Source organism: Pogonomyrmex barbatus, unplaced genomic scaffold, assembly GCF_055798465.1.
Source record: "Pogonomyrmex barbatus isolate J1 unplaced genomic scaffold, ASM5579846v1 scaffold20, whole genome shotgun sequence".
Lineage (NCBI taxonomy): Eukaryota > Metazoa > Arthropoda > Insecta > Hymenoptera > Formicidae > Pogonomyrmex > Pogonomyrmex barbatus.
The window spans coordinates 2,904,050-2,925,493 of NW_028297117.1; the positions used below are offsets into that span (position 1 = coordinate 2,904,050).

Sequence of the window (21,444 nt, forward strand, 5' to 3'; positions counted from 1 at the left end):
TTGTGACCAATTTATAAGCGATTTTATTAGATAAATCTTAAAATACAAGAGAGAGATAAAGCAAATTTTATAAACTAATATTTATATAAACTTTTTAATGTAGGTAATATAATGTTAATTATTATAAATTGGATAATACAATACACAACAAATGTTTTAAAATTGTTGAAAAATGTATGTGAGAATTTAATATTAACAACGAAAACATTAATCTATATATTATCTATATATTATTATTTAAAAAGTTGAATTTTTTTTGTAAAATTTATGCTAAAAACACATACGTTTATTTTAATTATGGAAAGAATTTTCCATAATTATGATTTAATAAAGGTAAAAAATAAAATATCGACTCTTCAATAATCTAAATTACTATTTTTATATAAATAACATCCATAGACATCGATATTATTTATTTTATTTCATACTTTATTCTACCATGTACGACGATTTCCTAACCTTGATGTTTTATTTTTATTATTTTTAATTTAAAAAAAAAAATAATAAAAATTTCATTTGAGCGATGTGTTTTATTAATTACTTAATTACTTAAATCTTTATGATGCTTATCTCGAATATTTTTAATCTGAGCTAATCTATTTCACGTAACGCCGAGAATAATCTCGCCGGATGCATACCAGGTTTCAAAAAACCGCTGCGCGTTCGCATTCGCGCGGATCGCTCGCCAGATGGCGGCGCCGGCCGGCCGCTATATTGATCAAGTTGGATTTTGCGAGGCGCACGTTGATAAGATCTCGCGAAATTTTTCGATCGCACGCAGTCCTCCCGCGTGACGTGCGTGCCTGCTCATTTGCGTGCGTCGTGCATGCGTGCGTGCGTACGTGCGTGCGTGCGTGTCCCGTGTTTCTGTACGCGCCTGTGTGTGACGCCCGTCGCGATATCCGCTCGCGGCGTAGCGGAATTCAGGTCCGCGCGCGCGTCTCCCCCGGCGGTCGCGGCGTCGTCGTCGCGTAAATCCTCCTCCCTCGTCCATGACGTCACTCGTGAATTACACAAGCGTCATCGCTCAGTCTGTTGTGGAAAATTTCGCGGGGTCCATGGTGGCAGCGGCAAGGTGCGTCGTCCCTTGAGCGAGACCGGCGAATGCGGTGGATCCTTCGTCGACGACGCTACAACAAAACGCATCGCGATCAGAAGTGAGCACTCCTTCCTCTCCTCGCTCCCTTTTTTCTTTGTGTCTTTTTTCCTCTCTCAGCGTCATCGCCAATCATCATTCGATCATTAATACCGTCGTCGTTATTCGCCATCAATCACGCGCGAAAGAGAAGCACTTCCTAACTGCATCTGTCAAGCGTTGTATTGTTTATTGTTGTGTCGTTTTCTCAAACGACATCGGCAGCATCGCCAAGGCTTGTAGTACCTCGACGGCGCAACATGTCGTCTCGCGTGACACTTCGCACCCACATCATGTTTTTGCCTCTGCCGAGAAACTTTTCTCGATGAATCAACCGTGGAATAGTTATATGTATCATCTCATCATGAGCTGTTTCTTTAATTTTGTTTATTGTCTATCTGCAATTGTGATGATCAGAGAAGAATGATCTTTTGTCATTTATTCAATGAGATCACTTTGCGTAATAAGACTTGTGAATGTTGTATAAGTTTATAATGCACAATTTCAAATATCTTGTTTTTAATTTGAAGAAAGTAAACTATCTAGTTGATCTCTGATGAATTACATATTAAGTGAAATCCAGAGACAATTTTCTTGTGAAAGATCATTTGTATTGTCATGTTGCATTATTTGTGATATTTATGTTATTCATGTATTTGCATAACATAAGCTATGTTTCGTTTTTATGTTGCAGTTAAAGATTATAAAGCATTTGTCCTGCATCGCCACAATGTCTATGCAACAGTTCTGTTTGCGGTGGAACAATCATCAACCGAATTTTATTTCGGTTTTTTCCAATTTGCTGAACAATGAAACTTTAGTGGATGTTACTCTCGCTGCCGAAGGCAGACAAATTCAGGCTCACAAAGTCGTATTATCAGCATGCAGTACATATTTTCAGTCACTGTTTACAGTGAATCCTTGTCAGCATCCTATTGTTATACTCAAAGATATCAAGTTTTCCGATCTTAAAATTATGGTGGATTTTATGTATTATGGGGAGGTGAACATATCTCAAGATCAATTGCCATCTATTATAAAGGTAAAATAAAACATTTCGTTGGAGAAATTTAATTGTTTATATTATATTTGAAAGATCATGATAAATAATATATTATTCATTTGACAGACGGCAGAAAGCTTAAAGATTAAAGGACTTGCAGAAATGCATACAGCATCATTGACCAAATGGCCAAGTGGAAGCAGTGAAACAGGCGGAGGAGATCGTGGTGAATCCTGTTCACCAAGTCCATCTCCATTGTCCCCCTCATTTCGTAGGAAAAGATTAAGGAAATCTTCTACAGGCTCAACATCTGGTTCTGGTGACAAACCAGAAGAAATTAATGAAATCACATTAGTGGCTACTAATATTGTCAAACCTGAACCTCTCATTGTATCGCAAGAAAGTGGAGAGAATTTGAGGCGGCCAGTGAATACTAGCACAGAATCTCAAGGCAGTATTGATGAAGATCAAATATCAATTGTAAGTAAAAACAACTATTTTTATATTATTTGATTGCAATTTTATACTTAATTCTTAAACAAACTGCAGGCATTAACAGGAGATATTGCAAACAAAATAACTCATGATATATGAATCATATATCATGATATATGAATCATATACTTATGATAATATTTCAATAACTCATGATATTTTAGATGAGTAATATGGAAACTAGTTCTGCTAATACACCAGCCCAAAGTGATGGTTCTATTCAAGATGTAAGTCAACAATCAGCAGGAAATATTGGACAAAGTTCTGTTTCTTCGCAACCACCTGCCACCCATCAAGGTAAGATATCAATAGATATGCTTTATGTTGGTTTAATATAAATCTCCACATAATATAAATTTTATAAATCTTCACAAATATCTGGGGGAGAGAGTTATATATATTCAGGGTTAGCACTATTTATCATAATATAAACTATACACGTTATATTACATGCACCAAAAATATCAATATATTTTAGGAATTAATGTATAAAGAATGCAAATAATATTACTTTTAATTATTACTTTTTTTTATATGCTGCATGCATAATTTTGTACATGGCTATTGAAATTGCTCCTTATTGTATAGATGGAAATTACTATTTTTTTCATAGGGATGTTTGTTTAAATATTTTACGTGATTTTTTTAAATCTTATTTTTATATGATATCATTTGCCTGTTTAGAATGTCCTGTTTATATTATCAGTTTTATTCCATAAAGGTGAATTGTATATAAAAGAAGCTTTAATGTATATCAAATATATTTAAAGCACAAAACTAGTATATTGTCTGTATGATTTATACATGATGATAAGCCAAATAAAATTATATTAAAAAAATTTAACATAACAAAGTTTAATTTAATGATAATATGTATATAATATTGATATATGCATTAAAAGTAAGAATAAAAAAAATATTACTATTTTTATGTTTTTTCGAAATATATATAGATATACATATATATATAATTTTTTTATTTTTCTAAAGATAAATTAGATAAATATTTTGCTGATTATAACAGACTAGTTAATGTAGCATAAATAATCCATGCATAAACGTAATAATATAAAAGAAGATACAATTTTTTATTTAATGGGAAATGTCATGCTCGAATAATTAGCAAATAATTATAGATTTAATAATATAGTTTTTCAGACTGTGCATTATAAATTCATGCAGAATGCATCAGTAAAGTGCATGACACCTCCCCTTTAAGGCAAATCTCTCCGACAATTGTTGTTTGAATTATGCATACTGACTGTCGTGGGTATTTAAACTGCATGTCGATAAGCGAAAGTTACACACATTATATGCTGGCACAGATGCGTTTAAATGTATTGCACAAGGAGAATCAACAGACGTTTGACATGAAAATAGAGCGAAATTTTAGGAATTGAAATTCTAATAATGCGAATGTGCAAAGAAAAAATTGTTTCTCATTCATGAAAGAAAGATCACCATGGTACACAGATACATAGCACACAAGTATATTATATTTCTGGAGGGACGGTATATCGGGCCCTTGACATTAATGGAGTGTGTATGTGTGCCTTACTCTGTCCTATATAAGTGTAACAAATGCCGTACACGTATTTCAGTATTAGTATAAACAATGATGTGCTTAAAAATGTATCTGTGCCATGCCGCAACTCCATACTTAATACGCTCATATATCGTCTCTTCACAGGATTTTATTTTTAATATCTTTAATATCATCTTTTCGCTTACTTTTAGCTTAGTATTGTTTTTCTACATATAGATTAAACTTTTTTATTAGATTTTATTTTATGTATGCCTTGTTTAATATGAACAGATATGCCAATATATGACATTATTTGTTATTATTCATAGTTATGTTATTGATAGCGCAATATAATTGTATAAAATTTACATTTTTTAAATTAAAATTGTATTTATTGTAATATATTGATAAAATTAAATTTTATATAGAAATATGTTAATTATTTGTATCAAGGAAAAACGAGAGATTTTCGTAATTTTTAGTTGAAGTAAATCTGAATATAAATGAAAAATTGATTTTTTTGCTTACCATTTATTTTATAATATTTCGTAATATTACAATCATATTATACTCTCTCTCTCTCTCTCTCTCTCTCTCTCTCTCTCTCTCTCTCTCTCTCTCTCTCTCTCTCTCTCTCTTTCTCTCTCTTTCTCTCTTTCTCTCTTTCGTCTCTTTTTCTCTGACTTTATCATTTAGTTTTACCTTTGGCGTGAACGCAAAGCAGGTTGATAATTCCTGTGCTCTGACCAAAGATCAATCGGTCTGTTCTACAGGATTACAATGGACTATTATGGAGCACACATATCATCCGACACGTTTCGCTCTGTCCTCGTGTCAAACGAATCTGTCGATCCAAGCGTCGTCGGCGTTTACGACGCCCGAAATAACAGCATCCTCGACCATCAGCGATCAGTACTCTGGTACCAGCACGACTGGTTCCAGTTGCGCCTTGACGAACTATCCGAACTCCTCCCACGGGACGTTGCAGCACGCGTCGTCGAGTGGCCCCTCGCCATCGACGCAGTGCCCCAGTAACTGCCAGAGCCCCTGCGCCAGCCCGCAGACTGCGATTAAGAGGAAACGCTCGACTAATCCGCAGGCAGACGAGAACTTTATACGTGCGCTCGACGCCGTGCGCTACGGTGGTATAGGGTTTTGCAAAGCCGCCAGGATGTTCGGCGTGAACAACCGAACGCTCTGGCTCGAGTACAAGAAGCGCGGCTATCCGAACAATCGGCCCAGCCTCAAGTCTCGCGTTAAGCAGGAGGTTAATTCCTCGCCGCCACCGGCACCTCCAGCGCAGCCCATGAACTCGCAAAGTCCGACGCCCATGGGCCCGCCTACGACTCCGCACAGCACACACAACACACATAGCACGCACACTATGCTGACCAGCCATAGTCCCCACACGATGCTGAGTGGTTATATTGATAGGCATACGGACTATACGTTACCGAGTTCCACGATGCCGATCAATCTGCATGGCGTTAATTATAACACCATGTGAACTGTATCCTATCCGGAAAGTCACTTGTATAGACGAGATTGAGAAGTATTATATACTTTTCTCGCCTCCTTTCTTTCCTCTCCTGCTCCTTGTGTACAAGTGAACCTATCGTGACTACCTGTGTCAATAATGAGGTGTTAAAAGCAAGGCATTGAAGAATTGAACGTTTCAATTTTTAGATATCTTTCTGCCTGATTATACATACTTATCGATTTTACTCATATTATTATACTCATATTATTATATTTGAATTTTGAAAAATATTTTGAAACTGAAATATAATTTATATTGTATAGGATCTATCAGATATTCCTGCGTTTTAGACGATTTCAAAAATTTGGAACTTTTATTTTTATCGAAAATTGTGTTAAAAATTGTTATTGCAATAATTACTGTAATTAATCGTGAGTTTTTTTACATTATAATTATACAACATAATTTATACGTTATATTTTAATTATATTGTAATTATGTATAATATATAATAATTATAATTGTATATTTTGAAATTTAAATGTACAAGTTTGAATTTAATTTTATATTGTAATATTTTTATAAAATTTTTTTGCTAAAAAAATTAGAAATCTTTTAGATCATCTAAAATATAAAAGAGTTATAGCTTTGATATATCCTATACATTGATATTGTTTTGAACTAAATATTTTTTTATAAAATGTATCTTTTCTCCATTTTTCTCTATTGATACGCAATTTATAAACTAAATGTCTATTATGTGATAAATGAGCAGATTTAGACAACATGATGTTAGTAACTTCTGATATTTATAACAGATTATCTGTAATTTTTAACTTTTGATTATGTGTTGTCAGACATTACACGTTATAATTAGAATGAAGATTTCAGTATCAGTAGAAACGAATTTCATTGCTTTGATAATTAGAATGTTACAGTATTGGTAGTAATGAAACCATATGATGCCATTGCATCAGTTATGAATACGAGGTTCAGTTTATAATTAATAACAAAGTTCGCGTTATATTTGATACTGTTACTGTTTATTTTTCTCTTTGATATATTTGGCAGTAATATTAATTTCATTTTTAATATTCGATTTCTTTCAACATTTCTAGGATATTTATTCGTTAAATTCTTCTATTTTTTCAAAACTTTATGTATTCATATACTTTTTTTATATTAACTGTTACTATATCCAAAATACACACATTATGATAAATTTTTTATTCACTACTACAAATTACGAATTAAGTGCTAGATTTTTGTTCTGTGTTCTAGATTTTTGTACATTGTGAGATGCCATTGTTACTATTGACAAGCCATTGATGTGATTTTTACCATTTAATGCTATTACTTTATTAAGATTATAAGTAAAACTTATTACTGCTTACTATTTACCTAATGTGATGTTGGAAGTAATATGAATTTTGCTGTTTATTATTGACTGAACATCGTAGTCAACGTATAACATTTGTAAATAGTAAATTACGAAGCATATAATTATAATAAATTGAGTTATCTGCATTTGCACACGTGTGTTAGTACAGATCATCGGAGAATCATATGAGACTAATTATGCACACACGGAGATAATTTATCAATACATGTATTACAATTAAATATATAATATATATATATATTGTTGCTATGTTGATAAATATATTAAAAGCATTATAAATTTTTTTTTATGTTTGCTTCTATACCTGGAAGTTTATTCAATTTTATATTGTATACAAGAAATTGAGATATATTTTATTACGTATTATAATAAAGTATTATTCTTAATATTATTATTTTTTCCAGGTATTTACGAATGGTATTTAGCTATTTGCTTTTGAAAATGTACATTGAATAATGTACGAAAAATAATTGAAAATGTGTATGTTGAACGATACAAACAAAAATACAATCATATATTCAATGTATTAAATATCCCAAACCAAATCAAACCTCGTGAAAATAGTTTTATCATTTCATAGTAAAATGTAAATTTAATGTGAGATATGGTCAGTTTTAGAGAAAGTGCAAGTATATAAATAACTGATGAATATATGTACATTATTTATCTATGATATCCATTTTTCTGTTATGTTTACTTGTAATAACTATTAATCTAATTTTCTCCAGCATGTAAAATATTATAATAGGTACTTGAAATAAAAACAAATATGATTTTTTAACATTGATTGTAAAATAAATGTAGAACTTTAGGAAGATTCATGTTCCTAATTTAGCAAGTTTTTTTGTTATATTTTATTACATATTTAATAACTGAATTATCGGAACAATAAAGTAATGCATGTATTGAGCACAAAAAGATGCGATTGCTTAAAATAATTTAAAAGATATTTTGCAATTGTATGTTTTATCTTTTGTTTCTATAAATTTTGAGTTACATAGCGGAGTGAGGACAAAGCTTTGTGCGAAAACCGAAAAATGCACATTTGGATGATTTAACTTAACTAGAAATTAGTTTTTAATATATAGTAAAATTAGCTGTTAATTGCACTGTTAAGAAGCATTTATACCCCTTATATAAACAATTAAAAAAAATAATTCAGAAGGAATAAAAATTATTCTAACAATTTGCAACAGAATGGGAGTACTTCTTTATAATGTTTTACAACCTTTTTTTTCTTTATTGCTCACACGAGCAATTGATTTTATATTATGTGATTGTCGTCATGATTATCAATCATTTAGTTCTCTGCGAAGATAATTATCTAAAGAGAAAATGATTATAGTGATTATAGCACAATAGTCATTATGATTATTTTCGTAACATTACCCTAAACTATAAAGAATAATGGCTTGACATACAACTACCAATTTTTTTGGTGTATTTTTTCGGTATTGAAGAATGTTTAATATTAGAATATAGTAATTTATCTTTACCACGAAATATCAGTCTGTTGTAAATCCAAGATTTCCTTGCATTTACCGAGCGCAAATATTAATAACGAATTGACTTTTTCATGACTAAATAAAGTCTATTTTATTATTTTGTAGTTCCTCATAGCAAGCAGACGCAAGCAGGAGCGAAGAGGACTCGACCTCGACTGCTGATGAGACAGCCGCGAGTGAAGAAGGAACCGAGTCACCTGTCGCCGGATGGCGAAACGAGTCTTTCGCCGCACATTGTCTCTACCTCCGTTCATCTCGCCACACCGACGCTAAATCTTCCCCGAACGTCGAGGAGTTTCGAGGAATCGCGTATATCGCCACCACCGCACACCATGCTGGTCAGCCAGTCGAATCTGCTGGCGGTGACGACATCGTCCAATTTGTTAACGGTGCCCCAGCCGTCCTACCTCACGAAGCAGCACTCGCATCCGCTGTTGTCTACCCAGCAACCAAGTACGTCTGGGACTTATTGGATGCACCGACAGCATTCGCATCCGGAGCTGCCGGGTAGGACCACAAGTCCTTCGATAGTGATCGAACCGGCGCCTGTTCTTAAGACAGAGGAAGAGTTCGGTGAGGAAACCTTGACTTCGGCTACCTCCGATTTGGAAATCGGTGGCGGCGGTGGCGGTACTTCTGGTGGACTGAGAGTGAAAACGACAGAATTGCGACGGACTTCCTCATCACCACAGGTAAATATCAAATGTGATATGTACATACGATTAAGATCAATTAAATAAACATTTTAATAAAAAAAATTATCGCAAAAGCATTTAGTTACCGGAAGTTCATCTCACTTATGAGCTTTGCTATTAATGTGATTTAAATTTATAACACACACACATATATATATATATATATATATATATAAGAATTGAAAATAAAAATTGGATTTACCATGATTGAAACTTTAATTTGTGCATTATATGTAAAATAGCAAACCGTTAATATCCACTAAAGTTTCTCTTAAGTTAAGTCAAAGGAAACTAAATAAATATAATATCTATTTATTAGACGAGCAGTAGCAGAGAGTTTCGTGAGAGCACGGGAGATCAACGATTAGGCCATTGTCCAGTGTTGCGTCAGGGTCCTGCCTTAGGTTGCAATCATTGTTGGAATACGATAGATGCCCATGGCAGGATACTTCGTAGGAAAACCAAGTATCATTGTCCCGAATGCCAGACCAATTTGTGTATCGTGCCATGCTTTCAGGAGTATCACGAGCAGCATCGGGAACTAATTTCCAAACAAAAACTCTTACCAAAAACTAGCTCCGTTTAATTCCCCTTTTACCTCCACTCATTTAATTACTTATCGGATTACTTATCGGATGTTAAGCATGCGCTTTAAATGTGTGAAGGTTTAATGCGATGATGACGGAGTAACAAACTCATCGTTCAACGTGTGACATTATTTTTCTCTCGTACCACGATGAATGGTGAGTTATTCAGATTGATATCGTTTTTCAAGATTTCATGACTTGATATATTTTCATAATATATTTACAGCATCTATATAATTGTTAAAGTAGATAAAATCATTGCAGTTTGACAATGTTACAAATATTTATAACAGTGTGTATTGAGTTTTCTTCAACAAGAGAGATCTTGTTATTCTTACATAATTTTTACGTAGTCTGATTTACGAACGTTGTACGCTTTTATCACAGACAAAGATATTACTTTGAAATTAGTATTAAAAAAAATAACTTTAATATGTAATATGGAAAAATTAATACATCATTTTTTTCACACAATTTTCTAAAATTGACAAGAATAACGTATTGAGATTGGATGTAAGACTACCTCTTACTTTGGAAAATATGTAAATAATTAAGCATTAATATTGCAAGGCACAGCACTTTATTATTTATCATTATTAATTATATTTTTTGTATACTAAGAAAATTTTATAAAAAAATTAATCAATTTAAATAATACAATATCACAGAAATAACATTAGTCAACGAATTTAAACTTTTTTTTATATCATGAATGAAAAAATAGGATGTCCTTAACTAATTTGCACATGGTGAATATAAAAATAATAATAGAAAGTTGTATATGCCATTACATATCATAATTTTCAAAGAACATATTAAAACATAAGCCAATATATAAATTAATGGAAATAATATAAAAATATAGAATTTACAATTATTTTATTCCTATACTACTTAATCTTTCACTAGAACTTCAGAATCAAGACTGACTTCTAAAAACTATGTATATTACTTATCTCAATATAGATTTTATTTTCTTGATTCTCTCTTATGATTGATAACTGTTAGATTTATTACCACGTTTGTGTACAGATATACATTATAATGGTAACAATGCATTAGACTTTGAAGCTGGAAAGTGAAAATGTTTTACTATGCTAACTAAAAAGAAAAATGTGAATTGTGTGGAAGAAAAACAATGGTTCGATGTTGATTACTTTTACAAATTAAAAAATTAATTAATTTCTTGAAAAATGTGTTGAATTTGAACTTTTTTAATAATATATTCAGCACAATAAAAAAAAAATGTTATCTATGTTAAATAAGTCTTGTTGACTAATGTAAGTAACAAAAATATTTAATATTTTTTTTAAACTAATTATAAAATATATAAATTTACAAATATATATTTTTTATTATATATATATTTTTTTTATCGATTAGTGTTTATTAACAAAAATTCTAAACAATCTAAACTGATGACTTTAAATTGATTGTTTTTATATAGAATATTTCTTGTATATGCAAACATAATTTCAGAGATAAATTCAGTGTAAATGTAATACAAATAATTTACATATTTTTTTTTACTTGAGCTTGCTTGCGAATTATATAGTTTTTGTACAACAAAAATTATTCAGCTGACTTTTTATTCAAAAATCTCTATCTCATTCGAATAAGGTTGATCGATCTATCATTGATCTTTTTGTATTTTTTTAAAGACAAGATTTATTACGAGATTTATTACGATAGAAACGACTACAATTTGGGAACAAACCTTATCAAGTCAATTTATATCAATTTTACTTTTATTTGCTGAATAATTTTTCTGGAATATTTATATATATTTAAAAACAATAATGTATTGTGTATATTTTATTGCAAATGTACATTTCAGCTTCAAGCATATTTTTCACATGATTTTCAATATTAACGTATTTGATGTTAACAATTAATTATTTTTCGAAATATTTTCCATCTTTCGTCCAATCACGCTACACCGCATGATCTCAAAATAGAATTCCCTAACACTGTGTCTCCATCTCTTTTTCTCTCTGTCTCCCTCGTGTACAAATGTATCGAGATAATAATTTTTCTCGATGGCGACACGCCGACACTAATTTTGGAGACCATGAATTGCGAGATGGAATTGCAAAAATTAATTGCAAAAAAAACAAAAAAAACAAAAGATAGGCGCGACGCGCTCGCTAAAACGAGAGGTTTAGCACACGTGCAACGATCGAAATTCGGTGTACTCTTATAAATCACTTCCTTCCATTCGCAGGGCCACCCCTATTGCCACCTGTAACGACACCCCGCCGTTAATGCGTTCGTGTAAATTTGTCGCCGTTCGTTCCGCGATCAATCGAAAGCGGGGCGCGTGAGTCTTCTCTTTGCACGTGAATTTTAGAATTAAAAAAAGCAATACAAGTGAGATTTTTGCTATTTGCATATATATATATATATATGTGTGTGTGTGTTAGCATCCCAGATTTTTTATTTAACATGTAACAAAAATTTTCTGAAATCGAAATTGCTATGGTTGTTATATGATAAAATATTAGCACACATATGCTGTATATTGTTTAATTGTGCTCGCAAATAATTATAAATATAAATTTTTTTTCTTAGAAAAAGATGTTTACAAACAGATAAAAATTGCAATTGTTTTTTTTTCTGAAATTTTATGATCTTGATAATCGATACAATTATTTCTTATAAATTAAGAATGATTGCTATTATGAAAAAATATTTTCATGACATATCATTCTATTGTCTTTTTACCTCTTTAGATTTACACTTTGCAAGCAAAGGACGTGAAATATTTCGTATCTAAACAATTTTGATTTCAACACGAATTTTCGCACAGTAACAATATTTCTATTGCGCCTCACTGCTCTCTTGTATTAGCTTCTTTTCCTTCTGTATCGAATCATTTTTCATCTGAAATTCAGGTAATATTTGTTACACGATTTCAGATTTCGAGCATTTTTTTATATGTGTTTCGTGCATTTATCGCGGAAGAGCGGTCGGAAAGTGTCGACACGTGTCGTGCGAACAACGGGCTGGCCCATAGAAGTGACCGTACCGAAGATTTTCTCCACGGGGAGAGAAAGTCGTGGTGATGGATTAGGCTGAGATTCGTTCCGGCCGTTTCGATAAATCACGATTTGCGAGGCGGATAGCGAAGCGAGGATCTCTACCGCGACCTGCGTTTCCCCCCTCCCCCCCTCCCCGACACCCCCTTGCGAGCGGCATTCGTGCAGCGCTCGCGCACTTTGTACATTGTAAAGATGTTGAAGATGTAAAGTACGTGCAATATATTTTTCTCGGCATTACAGATGTATATTATATGCGCAAGCGTCGTACCGATTATTCATCTTTTATGTAAATCTTAGCCTGGAAGATTCGTAAATTAATTAAAATAAAATAACGTGAGATTACACAACGACGCCGGATTAATTGTCTCCCGATTCCAAACTTGTTAGTCTAGGTGAATTTATCTAATAATATATAATCACGCATTCTGTTTTATATATCGAATGTTTAACAGATTACTTGACTTATTAGATTGAAAAAGATGACTATTAAAAATTGCGATTATTTTATATTTCCAAAGAAGCTGTTATCAAAGTGTGCTTTTCTCGTCAAATTTTTTTTTTCTTTTACGTGGTTATATCACGGAAGACAACTTGAGGAAGGACTTGAGCAAAAAAAAACTAGTCTTAAATCAAGACTATATATTTTATATATATAAACAAGAATATATAATATAATTATAATCTTCTTAGGAAAATTTTAATATTGATGCAAGTATAAATATTTTCTTATATAAGCAAGAATATTACAATCTTCATATAAAAAATTTTTGATCTTGAGTTAAACAAAAGTAGTACTTGCTCAATACAAATTCAATTAAGATTCAAATTTGTAAGAAGATTATAATAAACAATATATTGATATATACTGAGTATGTGTTAATAAACAAATAGCCAATTCCTCGGCAAGCAGTATCTTGATTGTCAAGTTTCTACATGTGAAATGAATTCCAATAATTTTTTATTATTACCAACCACGTGTACTATTTTTAACAAATTTACAACGTAGCGGTTTTATAGCAATTCGATAGTCAAATATCTTGATTAAAATCGCTTTTATTATTCCTCCCACAGGGAATATATTGCGAAAAATATCATCTCAAATTATAATATTCTTGTTTATATCTGAGAATATATTTTATATAATATTTTTCTTGATTTAAGACTAATCCTTTTTTTTTTTGTAAAGAAATCACTTTTGGATAATCAAAAAAAGATACAATCTAGCGTAGTCAAAAATAACGGAACTGATGCAGCGTTCGATTTATTTCACCCACATATAAAATGACTTATAAAATAATTATTTATTTTCAGCGATTTTTCTCCTGATTTCCTTGTTCCGTAGACCCGTGACAAAACTGCAACTATATTGTCATGACAAAAGAATAATATATAATTAATTAGAATTAATTAGAAGCCGGTCACCCGGCGGGATGAAGGTATCGCCGTCGGCCCCCTTCTCCCCGGCCGTCAAATCTTCAAGCGAACCGTTACTCCCGCAATAAATTCGCGAGGGTCGACTTTTTCCCCGAGTCGGCCGCCGCCACCGCCGGCGGCGTCGTCGTCTCCTCGGTGACGGTCGTCCGCGGGATATGGGGTCAGCCGTTTCTTCTGCGCGCAAGCTGACGCCACCGCCACCGTCGTAACGGCAGTAACCCCTCGTCGCATAACGCGCGAGACGGAAGAGCCGTCATCTTGGATCCCCCAAAAGCCACGGCGATATTGTACGCGCAGCCGGTGCCCCGTCGACAGCTGGACCCCTCGTCTCTCCGGCTTCTCGCTTTCGCCCTTCTCTCCCCCCTCTCTCTCTCTCTCTCTCTCTCTCTCTCTCTCTCTCTCTCTCTCTCTCTCTCTCTCTGTCTCTCGATAGAAACGAAAAGTCACCGCGCGGATTAATCGCTGGCGAAAAACCCCCCTCGATGCACGGACGCGGTTCGTGGGAGGTCAATCTTGTTAGGGCGAGAGAGCGCATTAAACAGACGCGATCCGTGGCAAAGCCGACGGATACACGTATTGCACGTGTCTTCCGCACGCTTATGTCTCATCGATATGGTGGCAAAACGCTTTAAAGCGGATGTCCGAGTCTCATTATTATTATTATTATTATTATTATTATTATTATTATTATTATTATTATTATTATTATTATTATTATTGCAATGGTTATAATTTAGTAGCAAATTTTAGTATTAAAGTTTTACTTAGTACTAAATTTTTTTTACAAGCCTTGAATTAGATTTATAAAAGTACGAAGATTAAAAAGAATAATTCCTAAAATGAATCGTAGTTATTAGTTTTCCTAATTGATTTTATTTTTCCGTCATTGTGATTGTAATTTATATGATTTTATGTTACGATTGTTAATTCATATTATAGGTTTCACTGTATTTATAATTATGCGTAAATATGTACAAGGAACTGCTAATCAAAATTAGTTAATTTTATTTTGTAGAAATGTAATAGTATTGTTTAGTTTGAAGAGGAACAATATTAGCATTGTTAACACTCAAACAAAAACGAAAATTTGCAAATTAATAATTTTGTCAAGTAAAAACATGCAACCATTTAAATTATTTTTTTTCTGTGAAATGATAATTGAGATGTTAATTGTAAATTTATTAGTTGAGGAAAATTAATGAATTAAAGTATCTTTTAGTTCTATTTTTTCAATCTTTATAATACAGCTATATTAGTTAATTAAATTAAAATAAATTAAATTAATATATCTTTATTAAATTATGAAAACACTAATGTAAAAACAAGTTCAGATTTAAGAAAATAAAATTATATTAAACAAAATTGATCATGAAACTTTTAAATGAAAGTGTTTAAAACGATAAATTTCAAAATATAAATAGTTCGAATCGATACTAATTTGAACTTCACTAGGTATTAACAAGAACTTTAGCATTACTAATTGAGAAGGATTATCTGAGCCTTCCAGATTTTATGTATCTATGCTTAAAAGTGATCTACTTTTGAATTACTTGAGCATCAGCTGATACATAAATATTTAATATAAATTAAAGAGTTTTGAACACACAAACTAGTTAAGAAGTACGCGTGAGAATTAGTTTAATGCTTTTTTAAGTCATATTTAATTCTCCCTATTCTCTCCATCTCTCTTTCTCTCTTTATAGCATAATCGCATTATGCTAGCGTAGGGTTCGCGTTTCGCCCTTCCTTTTTCTCATCCCTGCCCATCGTTTTGTTCCTCCAGTGTATAGACGCAGGGCGGAAACTCGTAGCGATATCGCTGCATTGTGATGCAATGCACCGTAGAAAAAGGAGCAAGCTGCAATTTCAAAAGCGTCAAACGAAAACAAACATCGTGATGTCATGCAAAAATAACTTGTTCCGAGATAAAAATTAAATAGCAGAAAATATTCATTCGATTAATAAAAAGATGGAATTATTAATAATTTGTTGTGTAAATTATTACAGACATTTATTTGAAAATATGAAATTATAAATAGAAGGCTTTGTACGCGACAAATATATTAATAATAACAATTAACACAAAGGATTCGCAAGTGAAAGACTTTGGGTCTCAAACGAAATAACCCAAACGACTTTGGGTATCAAAAGAAATATTATACAAAGAACTCTACAAAGAACTCATTTGCAAGAGAATACAAAATGCTGCTATTTTTCGTGAAAGCTTTTTACTCAAGAAGAAGGGCTGTGTGAAAAATAATAGCACAAAAATATCACAAATAAATATGTCATCTAGATATTATGAAATATATAAGAATATAATTATGTTGTTAATGATTTTGATTGATTTTCTTATTTCAATTAATCATAGTTCCTCGTTGTGAGTTGCGAGAAAGAAAATTATAAATTGTAACAACTATTTATAATATATTTTTATAAAAAGACTAATTAAGATATCTAAATCGTATAAAAATTAATATTATAATAGTAATATTTATTAGTTATTAATATCATAATATATTAAATCAATTTTTTTCTTATAAGTACAATAAGTTAAATAATTACCTTTAATCTTACTTTTATAATTACTTTTTACTTACAATAAGATGAAACTCTAATATAGAAATTCTTTGAAGAAAATGTTTAAAAAAAGCAAAATTTTGGTAATCATAAGCAATCTGTTTTTTGTTCTGATAGCCTATTTTAATTTATTACCAATTAAAATGTCTTGTGCTAATATACAATGAATATAAAAGCAAATGTCTTATTAAAATTAATTAATACCCCCAATTTGAATTATTAAATGTTATCAAAATTGATGTAGTATATCTATTATTATTAATATTTGTATATTTCCGATTCTAATTTTCTTAAGTAACACTTTAAGGACAGATATTAAAGCAACGGTGCTCAAGCACTTACCCGAAATATATATTGCTATAATAACATCTGAGTAAAACACCTAACAAACCAATAAAATAAAATACCGCATTTCCTGGATGAGGGAAGAAATATATCTTGGAACGTGAGGAAGAACCTGACGAAGGCACGCTTTTTGATAGAAGCGTAGAATCGTAGGCGAGGCCATGAATAAATGTTATCTCTGATACAGGACACTTAATTTACGTGAAACATTAACATTGAATGAACTTTATCTGTATTCGGAAGTTCGGGCCAAGCTGGCGTTTAAGTAAGATAAGGTTAAAGGTTATTGTTCGCGAAGAACAGTAAAAGAGGCTCCTCGCGACGGCGAAGCCATGCGAGTCCTCGCAGCCCCGCCCACGGCGCCTTTGATATTCCACCCCCGATCAGCTGACATGCGCATTGAGAATATTTGATAAGGGTGCTCAACCGTCCGTCCACCCACCACGCGTCCTGCATGCATATGCATGCGATCGATAGAGGATATATTTTCGGATCGAAGGTGTTTCATTACAGAGTTGTAATAACGTAGAGTTGTAATCACGGTCCACGTGACGTTTGCAGAAGCAATCGGACACTATATAGAAATCGAGTAATGTTATTGAGTCATAATCATTTAAAGCTCAAAATTGGAGAGAGAGAGAGAGAGAGAGAGAGAGAGAGAGAGAGAGAGAGAGAGAGAGAGAAAGAGAGAGAGCGCACGAGAGAAATGCACGTTCCATGAAGCAAATAATTTTTTTGGAACGAAGAAAAGGACATTCCAACAGTTGAAGATAAAATTTTACAAATTTTTACAAATTATTTCGTATTTTTTATTTTGAAACTAAGTTACAAAAATCTATGTTATTTTCTCTATGAATTAACAAGGAAGAATCAAGCCTTATAAAATGTGATACCAATATTTATAATCAATTAAAAAAGTATATACAATTTTAATATTCTTTTATTGCGGTTTTATTTTACCTTTAATTTTATTTTACCCTACAGTTTCGCGTACTTTTTAGTAAATCCAAATTACTTTAATAATAAAAAGACGAAGAAAAAAAAATAGCCGAAGAGATATATTTAGATACATATGAGAATGTAATTACATATCGATCACATGTGAGAATCAACCTTGCGCACCTTTCTTTTATCAGCGCGTAAAAAAAAAACGGACCTTGAAAATGCTATCGTACGTTAACTGTCCCGTAACGAAATTGCGGATGCGATAAGTCATGCGGTAATATCTCGGCAGGTCAATAAATCAATTGCCCGTAGCTCTTCGAACGGGACATTAGGAATCTGTAAAGCACCGTGTGGACACAGCTGACAAGTCGCGACGATTACCCTCGCAATACTAACGCGCTATTACACAGTTTTAATATTGACATTACTATCGATTAGCTGTAGTACCGGCCTGGTACGTCAAATCGTACGTCCGAATGCACGTGCTCGTGTTTCCGTCATGCATCTCCGACCGAGGCAAGATTAATCTTGAAACAAACATCGTTACACGCTAAATGAGTGAGTCGAGCGTACAGTTAAGAAGAACAGTACATATGTAATTTTGTAAATGTTACTCTTCTCGATGCGTTCCGTGCGCGTTTCTTACCATTTTATTATTTAAATGCATTTTTAATATTCTTCTATTTAAACGATGTAGATGTAGACATGGTGATTATTTTAATTATCACAATATGTACACAGATATAATGTAATCTTCATATTTTATACTTAAACTAATATATATTAAAATATATAAAATTTTTAACAACATAATATTTACCAACAAATAAAGTATTTTAAGTTTTTTTAGGTGATATAATCTAACAAATTCTTAATTTTTTTTTTTTTTATTCACAGATGCTTATGCAACATTGATATTCCTATAAATAAATACTTGTGTATTAATTCTTTCCTCTATACGATTATATCTCTCTATAAGATAGATAATAGACACAACGAGTTTTATTTTACATTAGAATTTTGTAGAATCCTTTGATTTATTTAAATTAAAATCATTTCATTAGATATTTTTCTGCTTTTGTGTCTAGCCTAATAGGCATGATATATAGATAAATTCGTTGAAAGAAAGTTTGTGTGGCCGAATAACGTGTTGTTAATGGAATGTGATTTATAGATGTGTGGCTAGCATACATCATAGACATTAGAGACGTTACCCTTTCCTTCCTGAGGAGAGACAGAGCACACCGACTGTTATAACGCATCGTCGAACCCATAGAAATAAATCCTACTCTCACGGATTCTATACAATAGGTATGGTGCGCTCTTCGCACGAGTGATCCGCCATTACTACCATTCATGTAGGAAGCCTCTCTGTGTTTGACCACAAACTGTTTTAATCCTACTGTTACTCCTATTTGCGTTTTCAAATCGTTGAGCAGTCGTATGCGTCCACATGTGAAAACACCCGCTTGTTATATGTGTATTTATTCCCATAAGTGGCAATTGGCCGATCAATTGCCGGGAAAGCTTTTTAAATTGTCACAAATGTGCAGGAAAATCATCGAAAATTTTTATTTTATATATATATAAATGCGTATATAACACACATACACACACACACACACACACACACACACACACACACACACACACACACACACACACACATATAAAATAAAAAGTTTCGATGATTTTCCTGAACATTTGTGACAATTTAAAAAGCTTTTCTGGCAATTGATCGACCCATTGCCGCTTACGGACATAAATACACACACACATACACACACACACACACACACACACACACACACAATATTCTTAATTTTGTGTGACTGTTAGCTAGTTCCGATCGAGATGAATCTGTTCGTATAATTATTCCATCGATATATGGTAGACAAAACAGCTGTGTGCACAAGATTTATATTAAACAGTCATGTCATATATTAAAAAATTACAAGATTTTTTTTTTTAGTAATATATATGACACAAGTCAATTTATCATTATATCAATAAATGTGATAAGTACATTTTATAATGCAAAGAAAAAAGAGACCGATATAATTTATAATCCTTATATTAAACTAAAATGTTCACTGAATTTATCGGTATTTATATTATCTCATACACTAAGAAATATTATGCATATGTTACAAATTTTTTTTTTTTATAAAATTTGGGAGAATTTCTTTTTTAATGGAAAAATTGTAGTTGCCACATTTAACTAAAATTTTATTTATGTGATGTGAAATAAAATTCTTTTTTAATTTTTTTTCATACTTTATGAATATTGCAATTTTAAAATATCGAAAATCTACTAGGTTTTTTTTTATTTACCTATTTATTCATTCTTTCTTTTATTAGAAATTAATAATGTATAATTACAAAGAAAAATTACTCAAGTAAAAAACGAGATTTATAGATCAAATTTGCAATTCATGGCATATCATTATTGATGGCTCTTTTAGTTCAATGATTTTTCTGAAGATACGATTAAAATTCGATGAAATATTCATCTAATCGGTTGCGGTTTTATCGCAATTATTTTTTATTTCAACTCTCGGGCTGGACTGAATTTTTCTCGGCCAAAATTTCTGCCTGGCCCCGATGTCTCTAAGTGTCCTTACGATCTTTGCTTTACCCAATATCTTCTTGGCTCCGCGCGCTTACCAGGTCCTTCTACTGCGACGTTTAGCGCGCTTTCCTGTGGTGGGGGTACTTTTATTAAAACTCCCGTCAATAGTGCGGTGAGGAGGAGCAGGGAGGACTCCTACTACAGGACGAGGCTTGCGCTTTATACAATGCTACAGCACAGCCTAGAGCCCAAGGATCGAAAGAGATTCACGGAAATATTCGCATATCTCTCCCGCAATTTTCCTACGATTTTCTCGCGATTCTTTTTTCGACGCTCTTCGACTAAATTTAATTCCGCAAAAATGAGAAACGAAGCTTCGCGAAGTTATCAGTTAAATTAATATACATGTGATGTTTGGCAAATTGAAAGAAACGAGACGACTTTTGAAAAATAAGATGGTAACTTTTTTTCATAATATTTAAATATAGTTATGATAATTTTTTTTTATAAAAAGACGCAAATAAGATTAATTAAGCTGACAAAACGTTTTATGTTAGATTTTATATATTGGCTTTTAATACACAATTTATTAAAATTATTCTTTATTAAAATTTCTATAACGCTAATAAATTTTATGGAAAAACATTGTATTATCGATAAATATCAAAATATGCGTTATAAAGATCGCTTCAATTTTAAA

At 32.1% G+C, this 21,444-nt stretch overlaps 1 protein-coding gene across 2 annotated transcripts; it reads left to right on the top strand.

Moving 5' to 3' along the window:
- The first annotated feature begins 685 nt into the window (after window positions 1-685).
- BtbVII (BTB-protein-VII) lies at window positions 686-11,925 on the top strand. 2 transcript variants are annotated; one of them, XM_011641880.3, is made up of 6 exons: window positions 686-1,157; window positions 1,830-2,177; window positions 2,265-2,618; window positions 2,798-2,930; window positions 8,651-9,237; window positions 9,560-11,925. In XM_011641880.3, the coding sequence occupies exons 2-6, from the start codon at window positions 1,866-1,868 to the stop codon at window positions 9,824-9,826; spliced, it is 1,653 nt and encodes a 550-aa protein (XP_011640182.1). In that variant the 5' UTR covers window positions 686-1,157; window positions 1,830-1,865; the 3' UTR covers window positions 9,827-11,925. The 2 variants fall into 2 exon arrangements, with proteins under 2 accessions (XP_011640182.1, XP_011640183.1); XM_011641881.3 differs by lacking the exons at window positions 8,651-9,237; window positions 9,560-11,925 and adding an exon at window positions 4,932-8,238 and having other exon boundaries at window positions 694-1,157.
- Window positions 11,926-21,444: the final 9,519 nt, after the last annotated feature.

Bases quoted from the DNA above. Each gene is read 5' to 3' on its own strand.
- BtbVII (XM_011641880.3), top strand. From the start codon at position 1,866: ATGTCTATGCAACAGTTCTGTTTGCGGTGGAACAATCATCAACCGAAT. The intron at 2,178-2,264 runs GTAAAATAAAAC...TTCATTTGACAG, and splicing joins AATTGCCATCTATTATAAAG to ACGGCAGAAAGCTTAAAGAT. The intron at 2,931-8,650 runs GTAAGATATCAA...ATTATTTTGTAG, and splicing joins ACCACCTGCCACCCATCAAG to TTCCTCATAGCAAGCAGACG.